The sequence below is a fragment of the Malaclemys terrapin genome, chromosome 9, assembly GCF_027887155.1.
Source record: "Malaclemys terrapin pileata isolate rMalTer1 chromosome 9, rMalTer1.hap1, whole genome shotgun sequence".
Lineage (NCBI taxonomy): Eukaryota > Metazoa > Chordata > Testudines > Emydidae > Malaclemys > Malaclemys terrapin.
Genome location: NC_071513.1, coordinates 106,089,552 through 106,111,084, shown reverse-complemented (window position 1 = coordinate 106,111,084; position 21,533 = coordinate 106,089,552). Strand labels below are relative to the sequence as shown.

The following is a 21,533-nucleotide window of genomic DNA, read 5'->3' as shown; positions in this document are numbered from 1 at the left end:
AAATAATTAAATGCTGATACTACTTCCAGGAAAAAGAGTGTTGAAAATAACAATTTTACAAAAACAATAGTTTTGTCCGCTTAAAACATTCATCATCATTTAAAAAAAAAATCTCTGCGTTTTCCTTAAATCTTCTGCATCAGCAATTCCTCACAAATTCATGGCAAGAAATGAACATTGCAGTGGGAAAGTCCACATCCCAGTGCCAAGATCCATTCTTAACACATACTTGTTTCATTTGTTCAGATTGTTAATTTTTCTTCAGCATTGTGGGGATGGGACACAGAGGTGGAACTGACATTTTAGAAATCAGACACTGCAAAGCTCAGGATGGTATTCAGCAAGAATTAGGAATTCTGGTATTGATGTTGCTGAAGGATTTGTACAGCTCAAATGCTTTATCCTGATTTAGTGAGGATTTTTTTTTACTCACAATTTTTTTTCCATTTGAGCTCAAGCTATTATTACAATCCTAGGCTACTTTACAAATAAGATGAATATACATCTTTATGTACATTGTATGTGGAAGGTGGCAACACAGATTTAACTAAAATTGGTGATGTCTACTGCTGAAAATATGATGGAAGCCTCCCATCCTTACAGTGTAGTTCTATTCTGGAAAGTGACTATATTAAAATGGAACCTTACTGTGCACAACTGCTCCCTGTATCATTAAGTGACTTGTTTAATAAGCAGTCAGTCAATGTGCTTCATCTGGCCTGCAGAACTTCTGTTACTGATGATGATGTGAAAGGAGTGGCTGAGTTTGCAGAGTTTATTTCTAAATTAAAAACGTGATACAGAAACTGTGCCAGAAGCATGGGGCAACACAATGCCATTTCTACAGAGCCATTTTTCAAAGTAAATTCTTCAAAAGAAAGTACTGGTTTTCAGTTCATGCTATAAGGATTCTATTAATAGTTATTTCTAGAATCTACAGCATAACTGCAATATGTTTTGTCCATTATATTTTATCCAGTTTGATCATACCCTCCCTTAATCACAATATGATCCAGGTGAAGGTAAGCCTTATTGGAAGAAACATGTACAAAGTGCTTTTTTCTTCCCTACCATTACACCATGTGGAAGGAGATATAGCAGCAATTAGGGGGTCAGGCAGTGCTTTGCTTCTTTGACTTGCTGTGCTCTTTTTTCAGGGCTAGTGCACAACCAGCACAATGATAAGCTTGGCATTTATTCAGTGAATGCCTGCAGTGTATCATGTAGTTTGCACTCTACTACAATGTTCACAGCCTTTCCGGCCATCTGTTTTAACACAGACTTATTTAGCAATGTCAGATGCTGGAGGATGAACTGATGTCACCACTGCCGTTGTTAAAATAATGTATTTTGTTATTTAAATATTACCAAGTGCAAAAAAGGCATATGGTACCAGTGGAGCACAATAAGGCCTGTCAGAGAAGGGAAGAGTTCTGGAAAAAACAGTACTAAAAATATTAAGTAGGAAGTTCATAAAACCCCTTAATTGGCTGGCATCAGTGACTAGGAAAACTAGTATTCAGCTGTGAGAAGTATCATCCTGACATATGGGCACGAGAACTGGCACCTAACCAATCATATGTTTGCATGAACTACAGGTGGTATGGGCAGGATTCTCGGCTATGATCCTCTTGAGCTTCAGTATCTAAGCTGATGGCAGCAAGTCATTGCTACTTCAGCACAGAGGTCCATCAATCATTCTTAAAATTGAAATTAACCCTAGCTCTCACGTACACCAAGCATGTAACATGGATTTCCACAAACAGAGGTCTCACATACAACTGCAGCATGAGGGAAAGGCCACCATGGAGCATAACTCAGACAAAATGTCTCAACTTCAAAAGAAGAACATTATGGAAAGCTCTGACAAAATTTTGGTGCAAGTCAAATAAGACAGAAAGATTTAGCTATTTTTGACAATAAGAACAATGCAGTGGTGCTTTTAATGCACTTCTGGCAGAATACTCATTTTTGTTTAGCTACCTTTTAAAAATATTTGATAAAACTAATATTTGATTTGACTTCCTCTACAGTAAATTTTATTGACTTAAAACCATTTAACAATAATTTCATATACTGCATGTATAATGGTCAGAGTCAGTTTCATTGCAAAATAAATAGTAATAATGTACTGATTTTAAATAAAACATTAGCCAAAAGATGATTTAAAAAAAAAGATATGATTATAAAGGCTAGAGAGAATTGCTCATTAGTCGTAGGCACATTAATTTTATAAATATTTCATAAACCCATTGCAAATTATGGATAGATTACACAAGAAAGAATTTGTTAAACACAGAAGAAGCACAAGCAAAATGAGATAAATGTGTATATTAAAAGAATAGACAAGAAACATGATATTCATGCAAGCTCCAGTTTCTCAGTTTTCCTTAGACTAAATGGAATTGGCATTTTAATGTTTTCTCTCATTAATATTATATTTAGAGCTGCAATATTTACTTTATCATTACATAGAATCCTTTAAATAAGAATTCTTGATACATGTCAAAGTAGTATAATATAATACATATGTGAAATACTGCAGGTAGATATCTTTCATACAGTTACATTGGGGGAAAATACCCAATGACAATTACAGTGAGGTACTAAGGGTATTTTAAAGAGAAACTGAAATATTAAAATTTTCAGCTGAAGCAAAAGACTATGAACAGTTTAAGATTAATGAGTGCTTGGAACAGGAAATGTTATTATAGAGAAAGAAATGCAGTCTCTATCAATGGCAAGCGTAGTTTGTTTTTCCACTCAGTATTTCATGCATATTTTTGGTGCTGTGTTAGTACACAGTGAATGTGTACAAACTTTGTTACAGTCAACATACAAGACTATGATTTAAATACATAGTTAATTCAGTTAACTGTTTACAATTTTATGGTAGACAAGTTACAAAAACATGCGATTATCTTCTCAAGGAATATGCTGTATGGTAATGTTTTGCAAAATTATTCTAATTTAATTAAAAACAATCACTACAAATATTTAAATGTCTAAAAATGTTCCTTTTGCAACTATCACAGGTTGAGGATGTCAGTTACAAGTAACGTGAAAAACTTGAAAATTAACGTATAACTTTATCACTGTAAAAAAAAGTAATCTCCTCAATGGTAAAATGTTCAATGCTATAAAATTAAAGAGTAAATTCAAAATATATAAAAATTTCGGCACCCTCAGTTGGCATGGTATAATATTCCAATACGTAATTTTGCATGTACAAACTGAAAAAATATAAATAATGTTCAGAGTAAGTCTCAAGGCAATATTAAATTTGGCCGTCAGAAAGACACTAAGGGTATTTGTTTCCATTTAAAACAGACTATGTGCAAAAATGCAGATACACATTTAAGTGCATTTTACTATTAATACAACTAATTAAAACTTTCAATATGTAACATGGGCATAGCATGCATTATCTAGTAAGCAGGTACCCAAACAGGCACGGTTTAAACTGCTCTGTTGAAAGCACTGATTAAACAAAATTCTTTTGAGGTTGCTCAGTTGAAGATATGCCTAACAGTACACCAAATTATCTTACAAATACCAATGAAAGGCACATTGCATCTGCTGACAGGAACCATGTAGTAAAAGAAAGCAGAAGTTGGTCCAATAAAGATAAGTCCTATTTTATCAGGACTGTATATTCATATTCTTATTACCTTGTCCCTTCAATTTGATTCTGTGAATTTATACAAATCATATAAAGCAAATGATAATATCTAACTTACTAAGTAAACACAATTAAAAAGGTTTCAGAGTAGCAGCCGTGTTAGTCTGTATCCGCAAAAAGAACAGGAGTACTTGTGGCACCTTAGAGACTAACAAATTTATTTTTAGCAGATGGTGTAGTTTCTTTAGGTAATCCTCAGTGGGGTAACGGCCTGTAGAATGTGGTGTTAGAGAGCTGTCTAGCAGCTTCTTGGTCATATTCCAAATTTGTTAGTCTCTAAGGTGCCACAAGTACTCCTGTTCTTTTTACAATTAAAAAGAAATCTTTGGGATCTATAGCAGTAGCCTACTCTGGATATTACTGCATTAGCTCTCTCCACTTTTAAAATGATTATAATAAATAACTAGTGTATTTATTTCCAAAGAATTATAAAGCATATTTTGGCTAAAATGTCAACACATTAGTAATTTAGGTAAGTCCTTACACTGAACATGTATTTTAGCTATGCTTGTTAGCATATCAATAGTTGTAGAAGATCTGGAAACATCTGTTACAATCCCTATTTTAAGGGGTTTGATTTGACTAAAACTGGAGTATTTAGGAAAGATATGGACAAATTGGAGAAAGTTCAGAGAAGAGCAACAAAAATGATTAAAGGTCTAAAAAACATGATCTATGAGGGAAGACTGAAAAAGTAGGGTTTGTTTAGTCTCAAGAAGAGGAGACTGGGAGGGGACATAACAGCAGTTTTCAAGTACATAAAAGGTTGTTACAAGGAGGAGGGAGAAAAATTGTTCTCCTTAACCACTAAGAATAGGACAAGAAGCAATGGGCTTAAATTGCAGCAAGGGCGGTTTAGGTTGGACTTTAGGAAAAACTTTCTGTCAGGGTAGTTAAGCATTGGAATAAATTACCAGGGAGGTTGTAGAATCTCCATCATGGGATGTTTTTAAAAGCAGGTTAGACAAACACCTGTCAGGGATGATCTAGATAATACTTAGTCCTGCCATGAGTGCAGAGGACTGGACTATATAACCTCTTGTAGTTCCTTCCAGTTTTACGATTCTATGATTCACTCAGGGCTCAAAATGAGCTAAATCATTGCAGAATATAATTATATTCTAAAATTTGAAAAATGGTGAGGCTATCTTAAAAATAGTAGTAACAGATTTTTCCTGAGACTATTTTGGATGGTCATGCATTACAATTCTGTTTTATGAGCATTTGTAATAATTTGGTGAAACATTAGTTTCCTAAATATTACCTCAGGGTGAATGTTTACCATTTTTTCCTCTGAAACAGTTTTTGACATGCATAAACTGCCCTTCAGTTTCTGATGAACCAATAACAAATGAATCAATAAATGTTAACCTAGAGTTTTTGTTAACTGACAATGAGAATCTCTCACATAGTCCTTAAGTGACTCAAAATGTAGGTTTATTATCCTCAGACAGACCTACTGACAAAAACTCTTTAGACTTCTTCATTATTAAAGGTTTTAGAGTAGCAGCCGTGTTAGTCTGTATCCGCAAAAAGAAGAACAGGAGTACTTGTGGCACCTTAGAGACTAACAAATTTATTAGAGCATAAGCTTTCGTGGATGAAGTCCACGAAAGCTTATGCTCTAATAAATTTGTTAGTCTCTAAGGTGCCACAAGTACTCCTGTTCTTCTTTTTTCATTATTAAAGAAATACTGTATAGGGTAGCCACTGTTTAAAATGAAGGAGCAAAGTCACTCTCTCCTCCAAAAGAGACCATTAAGGCTCTGGTCCCATTAAAGACCCATAGCTTTCAAATACTACATGATTTTTTTTTTTTTTTTGGCATTAATCTATCACTATATAGGACCATTTCTATTTATGGCTCTCTCTGAATATTGTATTAACAACAACATTCACTCTTAACCTAGTTTTTCAGACACATTTGGGAACACTGGCAAAACTGAATCAGACTTGTTTATAAAATTACTAGAGCTGTCGATTAATCATAGTTAACTCACGCGATTAATCGCTATTAACTGCAGTTTTAATTGCACTATTAAATAATAAAATACCAATTGAAACTTATTAAATATTGTGGATGTTTTTCTACGTTTTCATATATATTGTATTCTGTGTTATAATTGAAATAAAAGTGTATATTATTTTTGCTTACAAATATTTGCACTGTAAAAATTATAAACAAAATAAATCGTATTTTTCAAATCACTTCATACAAGTACTGTAGCGCAATCTTTTTGTCGTGAAAGTACAACTTACAAATGTAGATTTTTTTTTTGTTACATGAGTGCACTCAAAAACAAAACAACGTAAAACTTCAGAGCCTACAAGTCCACTCAGTCCTACTTCTTGTTCAGCCAATCAGTAAGATAAACAAGTCTGTTTACATTTACAGGCGATAATGCTGCCCCTATTCTTATTTACGACACACAAAAAGTGAGAACAGGCATTTGGCATCACACTTTTGTAGCCGGAATTGCAAGGTATTTACATGCCAGATATGCTAACCATTTGTATGCCCCTTCATGCTACAGCCACCATTCCAGAGGACATGCTTCCTCGCTGATGACGCCCATTAAAAAATAAGTGTTAATTAAATTTCTGACTGAACTCCTTGGGGAGGAATTATATATCCCCTGCTCTGTTTTACCCACATTCTGCCATATATTTCCTGTTATACAGTCTCGGATAATGACCCAGCACATATTGTTCATTTTAAGAACACTTTCACTCCAGATTTGACAAAACACAAAGAAGGTACCAATGCACTCGACCCAAGGTTTAAGAATCTGAAGTGCCATCCAAAATCTGAGAGGGATGAGGTGTGGAGAATGCTTTTAGAAGTCTTAAAAGAGCAACACTCGGATGCGGAAACTACAGAATCCGAACCACCGAAAAAGAAAGTCAACCTTCTGCTGGTGGCATCTGACTCAGATAACGAAAATGAATATGCATCGGTCCGTACTGCTTTGGATTGTTATCGAGCAGAAGCCGTCATCAGCATGGATGCATGTCTTCTGCAATGGTGGTTGAAACATGAAAGAGATGTGAATCTTCAGTGCATCTGGCACGCTTATTAAGTTTGCAGATGATACCAAACTGGGAGGGATTGCAACTGCTTTGGAGGGCAGGGTCATAATTCAAAATGGAGAAATGGTCTGAGGTAAACAGGATGAAGTTTAACAAAGACAAATGCAAAGTGCTTCACTTAGGAAGGAACAATCAGTTTCACACACACAGAATGGGAAGAGACTGTCTAGGAAGGAGTACGGCAGAAAGGGATCTAGGGGTTATAGTGGACCACAAGCTAAATATGAGTCAACAGTGTGATGCTGTTGCAAAAAAAGCAAACATGATTCTGGGATGTATTAATAGGTGTGTTGTGAGCAAGACATGAGAAGTCATTCTTCCGCTCTACTCTGCGCTGGTTAGGCCTCAACTGAAGTATTGTGTCCAGTTCTGGGCACCGCATTTCAAGAAAGATGTGGAGAAATTAGAGAGGGTCCAGAGAAGAGCAACAAGAATAATTAAAGGTCTTGAGAACATGACCTATGAAGGAAGGCTGAAAGAATTGGGTTTGTTTAGTTTGGAAAAGAGAAGACTGAGAGGGGACATGATAGCAGTTTTCAGGTATCTAAAAGGGTGTCATAAGGAGGAGGGAGAAAACTTGTTCACCTTAGCCTCTAAGGATAGAGCAAGAAGCAATGGGCTTAAACTGCAGCAAGGGAGGTTTAGGTTAGACATTAGGAAAAAGTTCCTGTCAGGGTGGTTAAACACTGGAATAAATTGCCTAGGGAGGTTGTGGAATCTCCATCTCTGGAGATATTTAAGAGTAGGTTGGATAAATGTCTATCAGGGATGGTCTAGACAGAATTTGGTCCTGCCATGAGGGCAGGGGACTGGACTCGGTGACCTCTCGAGGTCCCTTCCAGTCCTAGAACCTATGAATGTCTTGCGACACCAGCTACAACTGTGCCACGAGAACGCCTGTTCTCATTTTCAGGTGACATTGTAAACAAGAAGCAGGCAGCATTATTTCCTGCAAATGTAAACAAACTTGTTTGTCTGAACGATTGGCTGAACAAGAAGTAGGACTGAGTGGACTTGCAGGCGCTAAAATTTTACATTGTTTTATTTTTGAATGCAGGTTTTTTTGTACACAATTCTACATTTGTAAGTTATACTTTCATGATAAAGAGATTGCATTACAGTACTTGTATTAGGTGAATTGAAAAATACTATTTCTTTTGTTTTTTTTACTGTGCAAATACTTGTAATCAAAAATAAATATAAAGTGAGCACTGTACACTTTGTATTCTGTGTTATAATTGAAAGCAATATATTTTAAAATGTAGAAAACATCCAAAAATATTTAAATAAATGGTATTCTATTACTAACACTGCAATTAATCATGCAATTTTTAATCGCTTGACAGCCCTAAAAATTACCATTTGTTAAATAATAATTTTTAGAATGAACTAGTTTTGTCTGACAAACGTTTTAATTTTTAACTGTTATAATTAAATAAAGAAAGTTAAATCCACATACATAAGCCATTCAAGCATGTTACCACCCATATTAATGAAAAAACATTTCATAAACTCACCCCTTTATCTCCTCTCATTTTGGAATTAAATTTCACTGTCTTTAAGCGGGCTCTTTCTTTCTTCTCAACCCTGTAAGAAAAATGCAAAAGGGAAAAATGTTACTCTCTCAACGTGATCCTTATACTGCCAATCCTAATGCTATAAAATACTACAACTACCAATTACTACAGCTTTCATATTCTAATCATCTGTTGAAGATGTGCTTGCAGCATGATGGGATGAGATGTGCACACATACACATATTCAGTCTGCACAGGGCAATAAGAGAAAAATTAATTTTAATTCTCAAACAATATACTGTAGATCAGGAGTCTGCAACCTTTCAGAAGTGGTGTGCCGAGTCTTCATTTAGTCACTCTAATTTAAGGTTTCGCGTGCCAGTAACACATTTTAACCTTTTTAGAAGGTCTCTTTCAAGAAGTTTATAATATATAACTAAACCGTTGTTGTATGTAAAGTAAATAAGGTTTCAAAATGTTTAGAAGCTTCATTTAAAATTAAATTAAAATGCAGAGCCCCCTGGACTGGTGGCCAGGACCCGGGCAGTATGAGTGCCACTGAAAATCAGCTCACATGCCGCCTTCGGCACACGTGCCATAGGTTGCCTACTCCAGCTGTAGATTCTGAATGGCAGGGATCCAATAAGGACAGAGACAAATTAGAATCTTTTGGCTATAAGGCCACAACTTTCTTATTATTCTTTAGTGTAAACCAAGGAAACTCCTTAAGGCACTCTGTCCAGGCAGCAGAGCTAAATGAAGGAAAGCAACAGCTATGCTGAGCTGTCACTTTCCTTCCTTCACTTTTGATACCCAAATCCAGAGCATCCTGTTATTTCCCAGGACTAACTCAGGCCTATAGCCAGGGTGGATAAAAATCAATGATTTAAAAAAAAAAACAGATTTTTTTTTGATAAAATACTTTTTGAGGAAAAAACCTATTTAAAGACAGTTTTAATTAAGATACATTATAGCTCAAAGATATCTCATCATGGAATAGGGATTATAAATTCTAATTCTATAGTATGAGACAATATATTCATGTATTGTTTAAGAAAAGTTTTGTAAATGAGTTACAATAGTTCATGGATTAGGGAACAATACTTATGGGGTTCCAGGAGCTTCTGTATAGATTATTTAGGTTAATCTTTCTATCTACCCAATGGGACTCAGTGCTCAGTCTAGAAGATACCATCAGAGATGCTTAGCTTTGAAGTTCTCAAACTGTGGATCTGGGTCTCCAGAGATAACATGCTTGTTAACAGCAAAAATGTTTTTAAATAGATAAATAATATATAGAGGTGAGAAATACAGACCTCAACCCTATTGTCCCTCTGCAAATTTGTGTACACAGAGTCAATCCCTTACCTCTTTCTAAAAGTGCAAAGTTTCAAAAAAGTTCAATGATTAGAAGATTGTTGGGATGGAATAGATCTGGACAAGGAGAAGAAGTCTGGAGATAAATGTGAGACTGGAGGGACAGGCAGTAGAAACAAAAGTGAAACTGTTTGAGCAGCATATTCCAGAATTCTTGAGGTCTTTCTGAGTGTAGCCTTCATTGATATGAGATCTACCATACCATTCTCTCACTAGAAGGGAAAATCTATAATAGCAGCAGGCCATAAGAGAGACCCAGTGTGGGACTATTTTAATGAAGTTCCTCTACCTGTGGGTAAGACAGGCATGCGTGCAAAATGCAAATGGTGCAACAAAGAAATGCAAGGCTTGGTTGCCTGAATGAAACAACATCTTGAGAAGTGTTCCTTCTCAGGAGGAAGTTGCGTTGAAGATGACAAAAGGAACATGTCTGAACATGCAGGATCTTCAGGTTGGTAAACTTTTTTATTTCATACTTCTTTCTTAAGGACTGCCTGTCCTCCTTCTGGACTATTCTTGAATTCTCATGTTTGAGCAAAAAATATAGTCGTGATAAAAAAATAAATAGCTGAAAAAGGCAGATCTTCCTTTTACAATTTCACCTTTAAAGTAGTACTGAGTGTCAATGAATGCAATGAGTAATACTAAATGAGCAGTATGGTAATAATAATTAAATAACTGCATTGACTTATTTTGTTTAGGAGAATCCATCCTCAACATATAGGATTTTGAAGACTATCCACCTTCAAGATCACCATAATTTTCTATAGTTTCAGAGTTATCTGCCAATGATAGTGTTTCAGTCACACCATGTATGTCACATAGCCACAGTATATCACCTGGATCAAAAAGAAAAAAAAATCTCCATCGTCCACAAACAACCATAGATAAGTTTGTGATAAGAACAAGCAGATTACAAAAAGAGATAATTGATAAAAAAATTGCCCGGTTTGTTTATTCAACAAACTCTCCTTTCCGTATGATTGAGAACCCACACTTCTTTAACATGATTTCAGTCATTAAGACCAGAATACAGTCCACCCAGGATACAGTACAGATGTCACAGGCAAATTGCTGGATAAAATGTATGAAAGAAATTGAGCAGTGTGCAAAAAGTCTAGAGGGTGAAATTGTTAACCTGAGTCTCGAAGGGTGGAGCAATGTCTACAATGCTCCTGTTGTATGTGCTTGTGTGACAACAGAAGATGGGAATGTCTTCCTTACAGAAACAATTGATCCATCAGGAAATGCACACACAGCGGAATACTTACAAGAAGTAGCAGTAAAAGCTATAACAAACTGTGAAAAAAAATTCAAATGTCGAGTATGCAGCTTGGTCACAGACAATGCTGTAAATGTCTCCAAGAGGAGAAGAAATTATTTAGAAGAGAGTCCCAAGCTAATAACATACGCTTGCAGTGCTCATTTGATGCACCTCCTAGCCAAAGACTTCAGTGTTCCAGAAATAGAGGTGAATGTTGTTGAAATTGCAAAATACTTCTGTAACAACCACTTTGCAGTAGCTGCTCTCAAAAAAGTGGGAGGAACCAAGCTAACTCTCTCACTCTCTCACAAGACTTGCAATGGAACTCAGTAGTGGACTGTTTTGAGCACTATATCAAGAACTGGTCTAATTGATGACAGTTTGTGAACAAAATCGTGAAGAAATCGATGGCACTGTCACAGCCAAAGTTCTCAACATTGGGCTCAAGAGAAATGTTGAACACATGCTGAGTACCCTGAAGCCTGTTTCTGTAGCCTTGAACAAAATGCAGGGAAATAGCTGTTTTATTGCTGATGCTGTTGAAATTTGGAAGGAAGTGAGTGAGGTCTTCAAAAGAGAAATATGCAATGACAGAGTTAAATTACAAGCATTAAAAAAAAGAATGGGACAAGCACTGTCTCCAGTCATTTTCTTGCAAATATTCTCAATACTCGGTACACCAGGATCAAACCTTAACTGCTGAAGAAGAGGAGTTGGCTATGACATGGACATCCAATTATCATCCCTCCATAATGCCTACTATACTAAACTTCAGAGCTAAGGGGTGAACCATTCAAGAAATATATGTTTGCTGATGAGGTTTTAAAGAAAGTCACACTGGTGAACTGGTGGAAGTCACTTAAGCATTTGGATTCAGAGACAGTTGAAGTGATAATCTAATTTTAACAGCAATAGCTTCTTCTGCCGGTGTAGAAAGAATATTTTCTTCCTTTGGACTAATTCATTCCAAATTGAGAAATCATTTGGGACCTGAAAAAGCAGGAAAGCTTGTTTTTCTTTTCCAGATTATGAACAAACAGGAAAATGAAGGTGAAGATGACTGAATTAGCTGCAGAAGCCAATTTTAAGTTTCTCATGTTGACCTGGCTGACATAGTCGATTTAATTTTTGTTTTTTAAAAAAATATTTCATTTAAATATTTTAGTTAGAAGTAATTTGAACAAAAAAAACTGTTTTAAAAAAAAGAACGTGAATGTTTAACTAAATTAAAAAATGCATGTGCTTGTTTTGTTAAAATATTCTCTGTTTGCTGCTGAAGAAAAAAATCCAGAATACATAACGCTGTTGTTTAAGTTAAATAAAACAATTTAAATGTCTGTCTGGTGATGTTCTCCTCTTAATACAGCATGGCAAGAAAATCCTCCAAATATTAATGATTAACCTGTTGAATTGGAGATAGTTCACCTCCCAATGACTTCATAAATATCTGCTTCAATTACCTTTGGTAAATGAAATAACCAAACAATCATTCATTTTGTGATACAGTTGTAAAACTAATCTGAAAAGTTTTCAGAATAAATCACTTTAAAAATGTACAGTGTGTACCTTCTAAAAATGAAACCTACATCTATCTCTGAATTGTGAAGAATATGTATTAAGGTTATAACAACCAACAAGAATCATGTGCCAGCAATAATTAATTAATGGAGATATCCTATCTCCTAGAACTGGAAGGGACCTTGAAGGTCATTGAGTCCAGCCCCCTGCCTTCACTAGCAGGACCAAGTACTGATTTTGCCCCAGATCCCTAAATAGCCCCCTCAAGAACTGAACTCACAACCCTGGGTTTAGCAGGCCAATGCTCAAACCAATGAGCTATCCCTCCCCCCTCTGCCATGTACATTGGCCAAACCATACAGTCTCTATGTAAAAGAATAAATGGACGCAAATCGGACATTAGGAATGGTAACACACAAAAGCCAGTAGGAGAACACTTCAATCTCCCTGGACATTCTATAACAGATTTAAAAGTAGTCATACTTTAACAAAAAAAACCCTTCAAAAACAGACTTCAAAGAGAAACTGCAGAACTAAAATTCATTTGCAAATGTAACACCATTAATTTGGGCTTGAATAGTGATTGGGAGTGGCTGGCTCACTACAAAAGCAACTCTCTCTCTCCTGGTATTGACACCTCCTCATCAATTATTGGGAGTAGACTACATCCACCCTGATTGAATTGGCCCAAACAACACTGGTTCTCCACTTGTAAGGTAACTCCCTTCTCTTCATGTGTCAGTATAATAATGTCTGCATTTGTAATTTTCACTCCATACAGCTGAAGAAGTGGGTTTTTTACCGACAAAAGCTTATGCCCAAATAAATCAGTTAGTCTTTAAGGTGCCACTGGATTCCTTGTTGTTTTTTTAACCAACAAGAATGCGCTTTTATGTAGAAATCCATGATTAAATCGAATCTTCCTAACTAGTGATTTAAAGCATGATTTAAATCAATTTGATTTAAATCACTTCCACCCTGCCTGTAGCTGTTGAAATGATTAGCCAAAGGGATAGCGAGGGTGGGATGGAGCAAGAAGAGGCCTGCTTCTGCCCCATACTGCCTTTTACGGGCCTCCTATGCTGCCTGCTGGCCAATCCCACTCTTTGCCATTACTTGTCTTCCAACAAGGAAAAGTAGCCAGTGGCTGACAGGTACAGTGATTTCAAATGGGATGTGGCTTAGCCTTCCTGCCCCACAATTTGGACTGGTCTCTTTTTAATTTCTTTCAGTAAGACCATGTAAGATCACACTTCCATAACCAACTCATACATTTGTTATAAGACTCCGACCTACTAAGAAGCTGTGAAACAGAATAAAGCCCCAATCTTACAATGGGACCAACATGAATTCAACAGCAGGACTAGGGCCTAAATTTCTAATACAGTAAAAATGCCAGTTCATACATAAAAGTTATATATTTTAATAGGCAGATACCAACATCAAAAATGACAAATGGCTGGATTGTGAAACACCTATACAGCAATATAGATTTTGCCATATTGGATCAGAACCATGGTTCATCTGTCCACTATCCTGCCTCTAATAGTACCCAGCACCAGAGGGGTGCAAGAAACCTCACTTTAGGCAAATGTGAGATAATCTACAGTCTGTATTAGATCTTCTAATCCCGTTAGTTAAATATTGTCTTAAACCCTGAAGGCTGAGATTTAACACCTCTTCCAAAATCTACATTAGCATTGATAACAACAACTTTGGATATTCTTTTTAGTCATACAAATGTCAAATGTATTTTTCACCTGTATTTTGGTGTGGCAGGCCATTATTTACAGATAATAATTCTTTAATTACAAATGTGTGCTACAGAATGTTTTCTTATAGTGTGAATTAAATAAACCAGTTGTTTTAAAACAGAAAACTTGAAAAACAAAGTCACCTGCACTTGAGTCATCAGCAAGCTCTAGTCTGTGGACCTTGACATTCCCAGTTCAGGTCTCTAGCACCTGAGCTACAGGAGTAATTGCTAGTCTGTATTTAGTTCAGCCATCAGAGGGAGGGAGGGAGGGTGTGATACACAGCTTCCAACTGGGTGCCACAACTGCTTGGGAGACAGCATAGCATACTATAGAGCATGAATCCTGGTTTCTAGCCTTGGCTCTGGGAGAAGATAGTGGGTTGGTGGTCAGAAATCGGATAATCTGAAAAGGAGTTTGGCCTAAGAGAGAAGATTTGAGTCTACCATATTAGATGCCTCTCGTGGAATCCAGGCCATATGGTGCCAATGGGAATTTTGCCACTGATTTCAATATGGACAGGATTTTCACCATTGGGTTCTAATCTTGACTGTGCCTACAGCAACTCTATGTAACCTCTCTCAATGGGGTGACACAACTGCTTTCTAGGGTTGTGGTTAAGGGTCTTGGAAATAGTAAGATTGATGAGGTGCATGGGGAAAAAAAACTGTCCGAGACTTTGAACTCATGGACGCCTGTTTCCCAGCTCAATTAACTTTCCTCCAGACATCTCTTTCCCTCTCAAAGTGGATACGTTACATCATCACTGCTAAATATAGCAGGTGCCGCTTGATTTCTTTTCAGTTATTGAGAAAGAGTTAAAACTCATGTCACAGATAAATACCTTCAATATAAATTATATTGTATTATTCAGCACACAAGGAGCAACATTTTGAGCACTGCATAGATATCAGAGCGATAGATTTGTTACAAAGGATATCTTCCCCTCCTCCCCAACCCCCCAAAAAACAAATTGTAAGAAAAACTTTGAAAAAGGGTCAATTTAGAATTACTATTTTTTTCTGTATCATCTCAATTTTCATCAAACCACCATGAAAAATTAAAATAGTACACAAAGTTTACTATGTTTCATTTTGTGGTCATTTTATTGAGATTTTCACAAAATAAAGGTTTAAAGCTCTTTGTGGTGGGGCATCTGCCCCACCTCCATCTTAGAGGGGGCTGCAGCAGGCCAGTGGGCCCGCGCAAACGAACAGCCAGTAGGAAAAGGGCTTATTGGAGACAGCCAATCAGGGGTCATGCTCAGCCATATAAAAAGGCTGCTCAGGGAGAGAGTCCCAACACTGTTACACTCTTGTTAAATTTAAAACTTCTGACTTGACTAACTCTGGAGTCATGACCAACAACTCCAAAAGAAACAGTATTACTTTCTACTTCTTAATCTGTAGATGTCAAAGCAGTTAAGGGAAATGAAGCACGATTAAACCCACTTTTAACGGCAGCACAAAGAGGTTAAGTGACATTCACAAAGTGAGATTGGGAATAGAACTCAGATCTCTTATCTTCAGCCATGTGCTCTAACCCAGAGGCTGCAAATGTCTCTTACTAATATGTAATAATCTAGTGTAGTGCTGACTGGCATACTCTTCCAGTTTCTCATAAAAACACTTTGGAGGAGCGGATGAGGGACCATTACATTGAGATGACACACTACTTCATTTGTGCATGAATACAACCACTATTTCAATGGCAAATATCTCAGACTGAACAAATACCATGAAATATACCTCCGTTTGCTCGGAATCACTCCAGTTTCATCACTTTCTCCATCTGGCGTCACCTGCCGTGCCTGCCACCACTCATCATCAGAAGCATTAATGACATGGAGGATGTCGCCAAATTTGAAGTTCAGTCCCTGACTGGGAAGGCCACTGTCTTTAGTCTTGTCGTAGTCAAAGAGAGCTCTAAATTCAGAAAAAAATCATTTAGAGGACTAGCAGACACAAAACAGACGACTCTGAAGAAACCTCATATTTTCCAATAAACAAGTCACTCAGAAGAGTCCATTTTAAATTACTTTTTTGGTTTTGAATATCTTTATAAAACATGACTACTGAATTATTGTCATTTTTTACTGAATGCAGAATTTTTGGTTGGCCCTGTACTAGGTCATAGTAGTTGCTCTCAAAGAAGTCAATTAAGATAGATATGGATAGAACAGCTTAATCACAAGTCTCATGATGCTTGGTGTTTTATTTAAAGCCACAACCCTGGAGCCAAGTGAGTAAGTGAAAACCTTAGCTTTCGTTAAAAAGAAAAGTAAGTTCCTAGAACTTGTGACTGTGGAGGAAAAGGTTGAAAATATGACTTGAGTACAACCTAAAGGCTCAAACACCAAAAATCAAATTAGAAGAACCACAAATATTTGTCTTAAATCTCATTATTTTTAAAGCTAATCTCTCAATTTTCTGAAGCTGGACTCATGATTTTTGAATGCATGGGATTGGCAATTCTAATGCATGGTCTAGTTGGGGGAGTCTTATCACTTCTCTGGTGACACTTCCATAAATTCATGCATTTTAAGGCTAGAAGGGATTATGATCAATTAGTCTGAGTTCCTTCATTATACTGGGCAAAAAACCTCACTCAGTGATTTTTAAAGTAAGTTCATAACTTTAGGGTACGTCTATACTTACCTCCAGGTTCGGTGGTAAGCAATCGATCTTCTGGGATTGATTTATCGTGTCTTGTCTAGATGCGATAAATCGATCCCGGAAGTGCTCGCCGTCGACACCAGTACCCCTGCTCCGCGAGAGGAGAACGCGGAGTCGACGGGGGAGCCTGCCTGCCCGCGTGTGGACCCGCGGTGAGTACCTTGTAGTTCGAACTAAGATACTTCAATTTCAGCTACGTTATTCACGTAGCTGAAGTTGCGTATATTAGTTCAAACTGAGGCGTTAGTGTGGACCAGCCCTTAGGTTGAGCTATAGCATATCTTTTAAGAAGAGATCCAATCCTGATTTAAAGACTTTAAGTGATGGAGAATCCATAACATCCCTACGTAAGTGTGACCCAGGGACTTCCAGGTGACAACAGGCAGAGGCTCTGGGGTCCATAGGGTTTTGCATAGATCACTAGGGTCTGATATCTTCATAGCAGTTCACAAAAGGGTGGCATATGAGATCTCTACCAAGGGCCAGTAGCCCACTGGTTGTCATAATTATTGCAAGATGTTTCTAAGGGAAATACTTTAAGAGAGATGTAAAATGTAAAATATTAGGTTCCAACCCTGTTGAGGTAAAGCTTGTCACCTGAGTCAAGGCAAGCCTCATGGCTAACTCAATCAACATACAGAAAAATGGACATCCATGGAGACAGGCTATGTTTACTAACTGGACTGTTTACAACGACAAAGGAACCCCAAGATAAGTCTTGGAAGAGGGTTAAGAGACAATAGCCTGTAACTGCATTAAAAAAGTGGACAGGGGACAAGATTTTATCCTTCACCCAGGAGGCAAGCTAAAGGTGTGGCTGTCCCATGAGAAAAGGGCTACTGACAGCCTGTCTGTGAAGCGCTGGTGAGAAAGATGTTACTAGACATGAGAGTATTTTGTTAATTAAGTCTAGGTTCTAGAATGCATGTTATGATTTTATTTAATAGATAACCATTTGTTTCTAATACTTCTACCTGCTATTACTTGAATCTCTATGCTTTGTTAAATAAACCTGTATTAAGCAAACCAAAGTGCTCTGTGTTAAGCGGAGCGGTTATCTGAGGTGGAACAGGTAAGCCGGGGTATACTGTTTCTTTGGAAGCAGCGAATCTGTGAGTGTCCAGTGGATCAGGGACTGGACACTCCAGTGTGATGCTCAGACAGCTTGGGGGTTGGAGTGTGCCTGCTGCTAACTTGTAGAGAGACAGCTGGGCCTGTGTAGCCTAGAGGGGACTGCTCATTTTGCCAGTGTTTTGTGGAGATGGGGAGCAGAACTCTAGCAGGCACAAAGAAGGCTTCCTCACACTAAGGGTAGATGCTAGTAAGGTGCTTCACAACCCTGGGTACCCCTTGGGAAGCACCCCTGTAAGTTGATGAGAAGGTTCATTATACCATATTTCTAGTCTGAATTTTTCAGCTTCAGCTTCCAACCACTGGATCACATAATGCCTTTTTCTGCTACATCCAAGGGTCAGTTACCACATTGCATGTTCAATTGGTTATCTGTTGTGACCCAAATCCTTTTCAGTCACTCTTTATAAGGGTACATTCCCATAAGTGTGACCTACATTCTTTGTTCCTGGACTTCCATTTGGCTTTGTTAAAATGCAAGTTGTTCAAATAAGCCCACTTTACTAACTGATCCAGGTTGGTCAGTATAATGACTTGGCCCCATCAATATTTACCACTCTATCCATGTTTGTATCATCTACAGATTTTACCAGCACTGATTTTATATTTTATTCCAGATCATTGATAAAAATATCAAATACCATGGGCCAAGAACAGATACCTCTAGGACCCCACCACAAACATCACCACTGGATGACGACTCTCCATTTATAATTACTTTTTGAGATCAATTAGTTAACAAATTTAAAATCTATTTAATATGCACTATACTGATTTTGTATTATGCTAATCATTTTATATATTTTAAATATATATATATATATATATATATATATATATATATATATATATATAAAAAAAATAAAAGAATGTTATGGAGGACAAAGCGAAATGCCTAGTATATTATGTCCACAAAGAGTGTGGTTTCCATAAACCCATGTTGATTTGGTATTGGCATTCATCAATAAGGCATTAATATTACTATCTTTTAATTCTGTACTGACAGCATTCCATACCAGCCTTTCCATGATGTTTCCTAGGACCGAAGGAAGGCTAACCAGACTAAAAATTTCTTGGATCATCCCAATTTCCCTTTTAAATTGGCACAACACTGGCTTTTATCCAGTCCTCCAGAACTTCACGATTGTTCCAAGATTTGTTTAAAAAAAAAAATCAACTTTAATTGTTCAGAGAGCTCCTCAGCCAATTTTCTTAATAATCATCAGTGTAAGTTATCCAGTCTTGTGGATTTAAAAATGTTTAACAGTTACTTTATTATTATTTATTGTTTGTATTACCATAGTGCATAAGAGCCCAGTCATGGACCAGGAGCGGTACAAATATAGAATAAAAAAGACAGTCCCCCGCCCCAAAGAGCTTACAATCTAAGTTTAATATCGTCCTTAATGACTGACAGAATAGAAAGAATTTCCTCATCATTATAATATATGAACACATCCTCCTCCTTCTGAGCTCAGAACAGAAATATTTGTTGAATAATTCTGCATTTTTTGCATCAGGATTGAGTCTAGTATCAGATCTATACCACTACCAGGATTTTGTTTGTTCCCAATCTATTTAAATAATTCCTTATTGTTGTTGTTAAACGTACTGGCCACTGATTTTTCACTGATATCTTTAGCTTCCCTTATTAACTGGAAGCATTTCTAACTGCTGATTTGTACTCACTGCTATCAGCATCCTTATTTTCCCATTTGTTCTATATATAATTTTTTAAAATTAATTGTCGCTGCCCTGACATTCCAACTTAATCAGGATTTATTTTTTAACCAAAGACTTAAGAACTATGAGGTTTTTGGATATTTAATCATTTTTAATTTCCAATTATCATTCACATTTTTATGTTTAAATATTTCCTCTCATTGAATTTTGCTCATAATTGATTTCACCTGTGGAAATTTGGCCTTAAGCACCAAATGTAGGACTATATTCTGTTTGCTCACAGAAAATGAAATTAGATTGTGATCACTTGCACTTAGGAACCATCAATTATTCATTTAGAGATCAATTTATCTGTATCCAACAGAATAACCATGTTGACTATACACAATTCTTTATTGGGAAAGATATATAACTCGGTACTATCAGCTATAAAGAAAAATGTGCACATATTGTTATGGTTTATATATTTGTAAATATTTACTGTGCTGATATATTTCATGTCCATGTTTCTAAATATTTAATATTAAACTGAGGCTTTAAGCTTTAAATGGAGTCTTCAGCCTTACTGTTTGTTGAAATGCAGGCAGCTTTAAAACAAGATCTTTCACTTTAATTCCTCAGTGTAGCTTTGGATATATAACTCAAGATATCTCAAGTTAAAGCAAATTCTTTTGCCAAAAGACGCTATAAATATTTGCAACAAGCCAGATTCTTAATTCTGAAATAGCTCAGTGATTCACAAATAACTTTTGAAAATTATAAGTTATGTAATTATAAACCTACACATTCATTCCTTGAACTCTACTTTGCATAACTTTGTTGTTAGAGAAGAACATTGCACACATGTTGATCTTTTACTGTTTCACTGTCTTAAAATTAAATTGCCCCATTCCATTATATACTTCCTAAAATGAACGATTTATTTTACATGTATTTTGATGTGATTATTTTAATGCATGATGAAAAACTACTTAGCGTGTAAGAGTTCCTGTTAGTGTGAGCCATAATTTCTACCAGCATTTCTTTTAACTTCTAAGCTTTAGCTTTATTAAACAATTATGCTCTCTAGCAGCCCTGAGCTGGGCATTACTCCATATGGTCACTTCCCAAGAAGATAACAGGATTAAAGAGGAGTAAAATGTCAAGAGACAGTAAACAATCAAACAGTAACATATAAAGTCAGCCAACCAGTAAATAAGAACAAAGAGAAAGCTTCTTTCTACCCATTCTTGGCATCTGAGAACGTACCATCAACTTCGGGGAGGGATAGCTCAGTGGTTTGAGCATTGGCCTGCTAAACCTGGGGTTGCAAGTTCAATCCTTGAGGGGGACACTTAGGGACCTTGGGCAAAAATCAGTACTTGGTCCTGCTAGTGAAGGTAGGGGGCTGGACTCTATGACCTTTCAGGGTCCCTTCCATTTCTGTGAGATAGGTATATTTCCCCAAAATCCCTATGAAAGAACAGGCTTTTGCAGAAAGTTTGGGCTATTTCAGACTTAGGACTAAGAGTCTCTTTACAAGAGCAATACATCCTTCTATTTTAGCTTACATTATTAAAGAACATAAGACAGCAGCAGAAATGGCAACTGATGTTCTTCCAACTCTAAGTTCATAGAAACTTTAGATTGCCATGCTTTGAACAACATAATTTATCCAAGTTTTTAATAAAATTTTCAATTGTAAAGTGTATATTGGAAAGCTGCAAGTGGACGGTGTCGATTTTCTTAAATACCCATTTCATCTATCTGGTTCCATTCCTTTTCAGTATTGCAGGTTACCTTAAGGATTGCTTCTTTTAGGCTATTTTTACTGAGGAACAATCAGTGGGAGCCTATTTTCTG

The 21,533-nt window shown here is 36.6% G+C and overlaps 1 protein-coding gene across 14 annotated transcripts in view; it reads right to left on the bottom strand.

The window, feature by feature from the left end:
* DLG1 (discs large MAGUK scaffold protein 1) overlaps nucleotides 1–21,533 on the bottom strand; it is a 498,578-nt gene that overhangs the window by 53,386 nt on the left and 423,659 nt on the right. For all 14 annotated transcript variants that reach the window (XM_054039246.1, XM_054039230.1, XM_054039232.1 and 11 more), the window contains 2 exons: nucleotides 15,951–16,127; nucleotides 8,290–8,359 (listed from right to left, as the gene is read on the bottom strand). In XM_054039246.1, coding sequence (XP_053895221.1) covers nucleotides 8,290–8,359; nucleotides 15,951–16,127 — 247 coding nt within the window. The remainder of the gene's footprint in view (nucleotides 1–8,289; nucleotides 8,360–15,950; nucleotides 16,128–21,533) is intronic.